This window comes from Falco cherrug, chromosome 4 (genome assembly GCF_023634085.1).
Source record: "Falco cherrug isolate bFalChe1 chromosome 4, bFalChe1.pri, whole genome shotgun sequence".
NCBI lineage: Eukaryota > Metazoa > Chordata > Aves > Falconiformes > Falconidae > Falco > Falco cherrug.
This window is the reverse complement of record NC_073700.1, coordinates 77,550,942-77,561,316: the sequence shown is the minus strand read 5'-3', so window position 1 is coordinate 77,561,316 and position 10,375 is coordinate 77,550,942. Positions and strand designations below refer to the sequence as shown.

Genomic DNA, 10,375 nt, shown 5'->3' with positions numbered 1-10,375 from the left:
CACTACTAACATGTAATTAATACACTTCTGTGCTACCTTCCATGCCTTCCACTTCTAGAATATTGAAGAATTAGATTTCATTGCCACTACCACTGTTGACATCATTGATCAAATGAGGCAAATAAAGATTAAACTATTTGCCTGAAGTCATCTAAGTCTACATAGAACAAGACTTCCCATTGCTATGCCTTGGTGAAAAGTTCACTTACTCTCTTCTAAAACCCCTAGTTAGTGAAATGTCAGCAAAAAAATTCAGAGAGGAAACACCAAACTTGGACTTGCAGATCTGCTGAGCTTCCCACAGCTCCTTCCTGTAATTATTTTTGACAAAAGTAAGCTCATATTTTCACACAAGAAACAATGAATACTTTATACATCTAAACTATTTAGTTCTAACATAATACGACTGGCATGAGCTTATGCCTTCAGTATCCCATTAATTCATTTTTCAGTTGCTACTTCTGATGTATGTCTATTTACTATACCCTCTGAATCACCCTTTCGCAAAACAGAGCTGGATGTGAAATATGTGCATGCAAATACCACTTATACATGCTGCTATATGATTTAGGCATGCAAATATGGGTATATTACATATACCCAGAGTCTTCACAAATCAAATGCTCTCTATTTCTGAAGCTTCTGAATCCAAGTGCATATGGGAATTTCTTACAGTGTTGCTGTAGCTTTATACTCTGTGTTTATTATTCTAGCCTATCACCACTCGACACACAGGGATTCACTGCTTTCTGGCTGGGTTCTTACTTCCTTTAAGACTACTTAAAGTGACAACAAATACTACAGTTAGTTTTGAAGTCCAGTCAGTCAATTACCTTGAGCTTACTACCATCCAGCTGAAGGAGATGCTCCCCATTAATGTTTTGGGCACTGAATTCGGAAACGTACTGTTCAAGGTTCAGGCTCATTAACCAGTGGGAAACCTGCTGCACGCTCCACTCCTGAACAGCACGACTCTGATACTGACTGTGCTTAGGAGACTGTCCATCATCAAGGATCTGTGACAAAAATACGCTGCGTTATTATTAAAAGGGCAACACAAACAATTTTTTTCTGTACAAAGTGCCAGCATCAGAGCAGAGGTATCTGTACTATCCTTACACTACAATACAGCAATTTCACACCGCTAAATTAGATCTGTATCTAACCAGATGTCTAAGAACTGGTACAAGGTACCCCAAAAGTCTTCTATCTAAAAATAGAAGAACAAAAAGGAACTGACATTCCTTCTAACCCAAACAGGGACCGAGATGGCCAGGTGGTGCAATTGCAAACAGGTATGCTCCCATTCCCTCACAAGATTTTTTAGCCTTCAAATCTGAACGTTTCTAAAGGGTGCAATGAATTCTGCATTCCACTTCCTGGGTCCTTCACAGATCTTTATGATGTGCTTAAGCTATAAAAGAAGAAATCCAGGGGGAAAAAAAAACCCTCAGAAAACCACTCTAAAGTTCAAAGTGATGACATCAAACAGCCAGTGAGACTGATACTATCTATGGAAGACTATGAGATGACACAGAGGAGTGGTAAGAAACACACAGCGATCCCACAGCCCTGACCCTGCTCTCATCACCGCTGCTGCGGAGAGCACAACCGCAGCACCAGGAGGGGCAGGTGGGGCGTCAGCTGCTGCCACAGCCCCGTGTCCCTGCTCTGCCACTTTATTCCACCCAGGGGTATGCCGGTGGGGCCAGAAACAAAAGCTCCTCTGTCCCAGCCGCGGTCAGCAAAGCAGCTGCTACAGGCTGCAGCAGCTGTCTGCTGTTAGAGCAGCTTTCACAGTGCGTTAGATGATGCGGGGAGCTCTGCCGGCTTCTGACTGCCCAGTTCTCAGGGCTGGGAAAAAGATGGTTTAAGCACTCTCTTTTCCTTCTCCTGCTGCCAGCAGGAGCTCGGTGCAGCTGATGCTTGGCCTGGTGGATTTGCTCTGACACTGACCCTCCTCCCCCTTCCAGCATACCGCAAAAACTGCAATTAGTTATGGCCTTGAACACTCTCAGCAGAAAGGAGAGGGGAACTCAAGACAAGGAGAGAGGAGCCAGTGACATCTGCATATTCTGCTCGAACAAGGGGGTTTGCCACACAACACCATAAAACAAGAAACGTGAATCTGCAAATGAGACAATACGTTGCCACGCGATGGTCACACGATTCACCACAACAGCACACTAGTATCTCACCTCATCATCAATCATATCCAGGCTCTGAGTGACGGAGCAACAAAGAAATGGGAAAGAAAAGCATTATAGAAACAAAATACAGAACATGTAACAGCATGTAAAAATTCAGGCAAGGGCAGCACCAAGATTTGCAAACAGATATGGCTACTCAAAACCAAAGAGGTTTCTTTAAAAAAAATTAGTTCCAGAAGCAGAGAGGTTATGTTGAAAGCTCAGCACACACATGATTTGGCAGCTAAACCTGAGACTGTGTCAATGAAACCCCCTTGGAGTTCCTGGTCTTGACACCCTGGAATTGGTGGGAACCTTCCTAATGGCTCCAATTCCAAGAGCAAAAGCTCCTTAATTAGAGGAGAACAACCTGCAAGAACTGGGTTCCCTCTCCACCCCTTCATTTTTTTAATCTCCTTCAAATGATCACGTCGGATCTGTCAGAGAAGCCTGAGCAAAGGAGTGCTTGCAGCAACAGCGACTGAAGGGCAACACCAGCCTAATCCCTTGCCATGGCGGTTGTGGCGGCCTCCACCGCGGCTCCTGCTGAACGTGCCGCCTGATTTGGAGGCTGCAATTTGGCACACAGCAGAGGATGGAGAAAAAATTCACTTTTATAGGCCTGTTCAGGCTTGGTATTTTAGAAGTGATAAAGTAAGAGCTGAACAAGCAAAATGAAAGCATTTTCAAGCTTTTAATTCAGTACCGCTGGGAACAGGGCATAGCCACGATAAAATACATAATATAAGGAGAATGAAACACAGTAAGAAAATGAAATGCATTATCAAGATAGTATTAATACTAAATAAAGTGTAAATGATGACTTTGTTGTTTTCAGTCGTTCATAGAATATAGAGACCTGTCTGCCCCCTCCTATGATTGTTATACATTTTTGCTTTTTATTACCTGCAGTAAGTAACCTCTAAAGAATGGTTGTAGGCTTGCCTTTTGGCAAATGGGGTTGCACAGAACAGCTCTCATTCTTTAAACCCGTGCAAAGCATGCAGGCAGTAATAGAACAGATCTAACTGTCATTAAAAAAAAATAAGACATTGACACTTCAAGTTCTTACTCTCTAAAATAAAACGCTGGCTCAAACCTTACATGAAAAACTTGATGTTCTTACAGAGTGTTTGTAAAAGAACAAAGGCTTGGGTTTCCTGAGTCCACAGAACATGTTGTTGGCTACTGTCAAATTGTGACACTTCATTGAGGTACAAAACTGGTATTTTAAGAAAAGTATTTTCAATATATTATATTCAGCTCAATTATGTCAGCAATTTACAGGGGTTAGGAATGCTTTTTCACATTATCATTGTTCAAAAAAACTCTGATTTGAAGTAACTGAATTCAAATCCACTGTGCAAAGCAAGCACAAAGAATGCAAAGTGGATTAACACATGTATGTTCTAATCAATATGCATACATTTAGTTACAGCAATACAGTTACTGCATGTACAGATCATTATTATTTTAATCTGTAAGGGTAAAGATTAGTCTAGGTGAAGATGCCTTATATCTCAGCTATATCTACCAAAAAATACTGTAAGTTTATTATCTCAAAATTGTCTAATTATGTCTCGTTTAGTGTATGTATATTATATATACATACCTATAGGTTCACATGTACTAATTAGAATGCAGGGAAAATGTACTGAAATGTGTGAGAATAGAGCATCTCTTAGGAAACCAACTGCATTCTACTCTCCTATGATAATAGGATAGGACCTTCATTTCAAGTCGTTATTATATGAACAAGAAAAAGCATTATCTAGAAACCAAGATTAATTTTCTTTTCCCATTCTATTGGCTAAAAAATAGCCCTTTACTATTTGAGTAAGGATCAAGCAAAATGCCATGGGAGAAAGAAAACAACTATTTCCCACCTTAAACAATTTCATCAGCATACCTCATCTGACGACAGTGCTAAGGAGTGCGAGAAACCTGGGGTTTTAGGTTCTGCTCCTAAACCACTCAAATCAGCTGAACTTGTGCTGCTAGGACTGAAATCGTCATTGAACGTGAAATTCTGTGGAGAAAACGATGAATTAGAATGAACAATCAATCTCATACGTGCATCTAAAAGGGAAATTTGCTTTCTCTCTTCCAGGTTGGCATAGTTCAGGAGTGATTTCAATCATTTACCAAACCAGTTAGCATACACATGAGGAACCTAATTTATGGCTTCATTAATATTTATAGAATACACAGTATTTTTACCACTGTGTACTTCAAGAGACACCTTTGCCAGCTTAATGCCTCAATGAATAGCAAAGGGGTCTGAAAGCAATTTCCAGACTCCCTCTTAAGATGCTGGCTCTCATCTTGGAGCTAAATTACTGCTTCCATGGGTTAATCCCTAGCGGTTTTTGTCCTACAAACATTTAGGACAAGCGTAGCACAGGCAGTAGCACAAATAGGACAGAGGATTAATTGGCAGAAAGAAGTGAAAACTGCTATTGAAAGAGCAAAGAGAATATCCTGTGAATCCATTTCCGAGTCCCAAATAAACTCCTAGAAAAGTGAAGGGATCCTCCCTCTTTGCCTATACCTTTCGAAAAAACTGAAACTGAAAGCAAAAGAGATCTTCGGATATTGAATGTTATTGACTGAACTAATAACCATAAAACAAACCCTGTTTTTTCTTAACAATGCAATGAGAGACATCACACCTTACAGCAAAGGACAGCAAAAGCGTGCACATATTTTCCAGGAATACAGCACAGGAATTACCATCAGAAGAAGACAAAAATTAACAAGTATTTCACATTAAAGTGAGAACCATAAAAAACAAAATCTATAAAAAACTAAGGACACCATGATATTATATTTAACTTGAATATACAGTTGATGATATGGAGACCTCTAATCTCTACTCTAACATCTAAATGAATATCAAATTCAATTCACCTTTGACATTCAATTAAAAAAACCTGATCCAAATATCAAAACCAAAACCAACACTGAAACAGTCGTCCTTTGATGTGCCCCAAAGATATTTGACCTATCTGTCCTGAAAACAAGAAGTCTTCCAAAAATATCAAGTGTTGGTCCACTTAGTTTTTCTGGAAGTCCAACTAAACATTGGTATCATGCTGTGCTTTAAAAACCCAACTAGCAGTATAGGAACTGTTAATTTAAGAGCTTTTAAACTTTACAGAGAACATCAAAATGTTTTTGTGATCTGTTTTCTCACACCTACGTTTAGAATTCCTGTTCTGTTTTTCCCAACTCTTTACAGAGAAGAAAATTGGAGCAGCTTCCTTAATATGCAAAGTTTTAGCCCCCACAGTGTTCTTAAGACCAGGAGTTCAACAGCTCTACCTCCTGTTGTGTGAAGAACGTCTTTTTCTTTTTTAAGTACTCTGATTTTTCTTTCACCTCTATTTTGTGCAACCTTCAGCCTGACGATGAATTTAAGTGTTTAAAATTTAATTTTCTATACGAAAAACACAAGACGGCCAAGGCCTGCTAATAATTATGATAGCAGGACAATGCCCCACCCACAACCTCAAGCTAATACTAACTGTAAAAGGGGGTGCTTTTTTCCCCACTTGAAGATGATTTTTATACAATGTTTGTTTAAAGGCACAAGATTTACATGTCTAATCCTCATCTTTCTTTTTCAAAAGAAATAGGGTACCCAAGTAGTTTCTCTTTAATTTTCAGACATTTCACCTGTGGTCTTCTCTACCACTCTGACTGGGACTGGTCAGCCCTGTGTTGTTCTTCCTACCAAGTAACATGAGTGCAGCTATGACCCTGCATAGGTTGGTGCACAGCAGAAGTAAGGTATCACCAGCTTTTGGCACCAAAAGAGTAAGAAATGCCTGTGGAAACTGTACAGCATGTGTTTGCAGAAGACAGAGAAATTAGATTCCCGATTCATATTCCTGTACATAAAGTTGAGAACCATATCTGCTTCTTCTTACCAGACCAACATAAAAATTCAACTGCTACAAGTTATAAGAAGATACAGGCAGAGAACTATTTTCCAGAAGTAAAAATAAACATGAAAAAGCTAAGTATATTACTATAACTAAGGGTTATTAACGGCGTTATCATGCTGAAACATTCATGCACATAGAAAGGAATCACACAGATGTATTAAATTGCAATAGTTCCTATCTACAGTTCAGGCATCTTCAGATAATTAAATCCAACATCGAGCATGCATGACAAACAGATTTCGTTACTGGGGAAAAAAGGCAGATGACTGACAGCATACAGCATTTCTTCACTTGCAAACACCTCATTTGAACATGGGTAGGTATTCCCACAATCAGTCCTGAAGAATGCAGAAAACAGCTATAATTGAACACACAAATATAGCATTTGTTCAGTGGATCCAAATGCTAATTTCCACTGGCACCACTTGCTTGTGTTATGGTACAGCACACCACAGTTAGTTTACTGAATTAATGTACATTAAGACAGCATAAAAAGGTAGAATGTAGAATGGTACAATGACAGAGATGTTCTGTTTGGATGAGCTTTTACCGTACAATGAACACCATGCACTGTTTATTGTAGTAGTCACATATTGGCCTGTTCTTTTTCCAGAAACATGAAGCCAATTATGCCACTCAACACAGTGGGAATAAGGTAGTTTTTATTTTCTACCTTTGTCCCTTTTTTAGCTGGACTTATATTTTCAGAGGAAGGTTCAGTTGAGCTGGTAGGCGATGGCAGGTTGCTAGAGTTGGATCCCTTGCCACTCTCTCCATACCATGTGAATGGTACACAGTGTGGGAGAGAGGAGGATCGCTCTGCTAAAGATTTAGTGTTTGCTGATTTCTGCAGCATCTCTCTGGCGGTCCTGTTTAAGAGAAAGGAGCAGGAATATGTGTTAGATGATAAATAAGAGAAACCAAAATGCTACAGAGGCAGTTAATTGTAAAAAGAGTGACATCCCCTGTAACTGTGACTGAAGAACTGAGTGGCATGCAGCTGGTAGGGGTATGCCTGAAATGTCTTTCAGCAGCAGAAGAAAAAAGTGGGCTCTTTTGATTCTTTTTCTAACTCAAGCTCCCTTAGACTGCATACATACAGCAAGCAGACACAGGTGCCAGCTGAAAAAAACTGTGCTTCTGCCGTTTGGATGTGAACCAGCTCCAGTCAAGAAGCCCCATGTTGTGTTCGTGTGTTTCTGAGCCCTAGAGGTATCTCAGCATGACCAGACTCAGCACTGACCCAAGCGGGCTGTGGTTCCCAGAGAAGGTCTGGCTTGGATTTCGAGCACAGGCAGAATGAATCAGGTGTGTCTGTAGCTATGTATGGAAAGGTACCTTTGTTTTAACAGCCAAATGCCAACAGAGTATTATTATCTTGATTTTATAGTTATTAAATATTAAAAATACTAATAGAGAAAAATGAAATGAACACCCATGTGATACTACCAGCTTCTCTCTTTGTGGTAACAAAGATTGCAGTGGATAATGTGATCAAGGCAAGGGTAACAGTTATAAAATAAAATACCTGAATTATTGGCTAAATACATCAACAGCACAGTATGTAAATTAAAAATAACTATGCAAAGTGTCTGCCCCAAAGAACTTATGCATATGCCATATTCTCATACTACTTATATCAACATATATATTACTGTTTCAGAGCATGACACTCCTACGCAACTTCTATCTTCTGGACAGCTTTCAAATCATTATTAAGAAAATCACTAGAGCTTTGTGTATTGTAAAGCCTCTTTTCTGTATGGATGAAACTGAGGTTGTCAAAGGGCCCCCACCTTGGAAGCAGAAGAACCCTCCCTCCCTTTAGCTACATAAAGAAAGGCAGATGTATCTGATCGGTCCTGTACTCCCCCTTCATCCTCTTATCTTGCTTGAAAGTAGAAAGAAAACCCAAATTATGTTGCCTGCATCACCTAGTTTCAGGCAGGGGAATATATGCTTCTTACTTAAATGAGGAGGTTTTTATGTATGTAACATTAGTGGTAGTCTTAGGAAATCATTCAGGATTTCATTGGCACATCCTGAGTGCTGTATTTTCACAATGGCAAAATCATGCAATGTCCATCTGACAGCATGATTAATTCTACATCCATCAGTTGCTGTAATGGACATAATTATAACAGGATGCTGTCTTTTGATCACCACCTTCCTTCTTTCAAAGAGCTTATACAGCTTTGGACTGTAGACAAAACATCGTCACATTTCCTCTGAGCTGCCTTACAGCTGCACAGAGGTGCAGAGAATTTGCTTTAACAAATCTCTCCCTGTCACTAGGGAAATCCCGCAGTGAGCATCACTAACTCCAGGTCACACTGCAAGCAGACATAGCAGCGTAACCAACTCGAACAGGTTTTCCAACACGAGTGCAGAGGCGACGACTGCTGCCTAAGATCACTGAAGATCCTGCCAGCTATCTGCAGGATACTGATGTGCAAATGTATGCTGCGACAGAACACTGCACTTCAGTACAGTGTGCCTGAGGGATTAAGCCAGAAGTCTAAGGTTTCTTTTGCTTTTCTGATTTTAGGGAGCTACACACTATACTTGTCAATGGCTCTCCACATACTAGACTGTCAGCAAAACTCCACAAATGGCTACACACTCGTTTTCCACCACAATGATTTTCTGAGTAGCATTCAAAGTTTGCTTTCTTCCCATAGGTCTTTTATCATGTAGGTTTTCTTCTGCATTGTTTTATACGCAGAGATTTTTTGACTTGCTATGTCCTTTCCAGACTTTTGGAACATACTAAGTTTGCTGAGCACTCTTGCCATTAACTTCTCTTTCACACCTGGAACCAGGCATTACCCTCTGCAGCTGTGATCCTGTCAGACTCATCAGCATAAGAGGTGAGACCTTCAGTAAAAATCTACACTAGCTTTTGCAGAGAAGATTGCTTCTTGCCATTTTGAACATTCATTTATTATTCAAAGTCCAGATGCTGGTGATGTGGTCACATCAGATATCAAAAGGAATTCACAATTCCTTCCCTAAGAGTTGATGATGTGACAAATGCAGTCAGCATTTTTCCTATCTATATTCAACTTATGATATACATCTTCAGAAGCAAACCCCTCCAAAAGCATTTCTGATACGGGTGCTGTGAAGCTGCAGTGAACAGCTTGCTCTGGGAGCTTTTTCAAAAAAAGATGTGGAATTGTGTCAAGATTTCTGGTTCATGGGTATTATTAACTGACTACGTGTGTGTCTTGTAGGCCAGCTCTGATAAACTATTTCTGCAAATCCCATTAGTGGATGCAACAGTAGCAGTGACAACATGATATTATAAGTCTCCAAGTACTTTTAGATTATGTGTTAGTCCTTCATTAGTTAAGAAATCTAGGTGTGTAAACTCAGAAGGTTATCTCAAAGCTTAACACTTTTTATATATGAAGTCAGTGGGACTGTTAATGTTCCTGTCTGCTAGGACAATTAGATTTCTCCAATGTTTCTGGCATATCATTTCTTGCATCCTCAATCTTTTACCCATACCTACTGCCATAGGTGACCCTAACAGCTTCTTTTTCTTTCCTCTTCTTGCCCTTGTTTGAACTCCTTCTCAAGGGAGCCCTACAAGAATATTAGAAAACATCAGGAAACATCTTCAAAATTTTACTTGCAATCCTTTTAATTAAAAGAATAAGTATTTTAAATAACAAAATGCTTACCCAAGATCTGCAAGTTTTCGCTTTAGTTTTTCTGTATGCCCTATAGTAGGGCTAGTTGCTCTTGCTGCCTGAGCACATGTGGCACCATCTAGGACACATTTGTACACAGAAGAATGTACATTATTATTTTTAATTGCTACTGATAGCCACCTTCCATCCAGAAAAGTTTGTGTATCTTTTCATAATTAGATATGCATACATGTACACATGTGTGAGTACACAACTTAATTAGGTGAATTCTCATTTTTAAGAACATGGTGTGAACAGGAATAAAAATAAATAAATTCAGAATTTTAAAGTATACATCAGGAAATCTTATTTTAATTGAAGAATATGAGAAGTTAATTTTGGTTGAGTTCTAATGAATATGTAGTAAGTTGAACAACACAAAAGATTTACAAGTAAACATCACAGTGGATCCATGTTTAAACTCAGCAGTAGCTGCTTAAGTTTCCTTTTACAGAATTCATTTGGTATGTATGCTTTACTTCCAAAGTGACTCCTGAAACACTTTCTTGAAATTTGGAGCCAATGGTACATTTTGTGA

General features: G+C 39.3%; 1 protein-coding gene across 7 annotated transcripts in view; it reads right to left on the bottom strand.

Moving 5' to 3' along the window:
- Positions 1–10,375, bottom strand: part of PPP1R9A (protein phosphatase 1 regulatory subunit 9A) — a 146,705-nt gene that overhangs the window by 5,887 nt on the left and 130,443 nt on the right. For 3 of the 7 annotated variants that reach the window (XM_055706711.1, XM_055706710.1, XM_055706712.1), the window contains exons 14-19: positions 9,829–9,916; positions 9,653–9,730; positions 6,813–7,008; positions 4,099–4,218; positions 2,199–2,222; positions 834–1,016 (exon numbers count right to left, since the gene is read on the bottom strand). In XM_055706711.1, coding sequence (XP_055562686.1) covers positions 834–1,016; positions 2,199–2,222; positions 4,099–4,218; positions 6,813–7,008; positions 9,653–9,730; positions 9,829–9,916 — 689 coding nt within the window. The remainder of the gene's footprint in view (positions 1–833; positions 1,017–2,198; positions 2,223–4,098; positions 4,219–6,812; positions 7,009–9,652; positions 9,731–9,828; positions 9,917–10,375) is intronic. The other 4 variants (XM_055706713.1, XM_055706714.1, XM_055706715.1 and 1 more) reach the window with 4 other exon arrangements.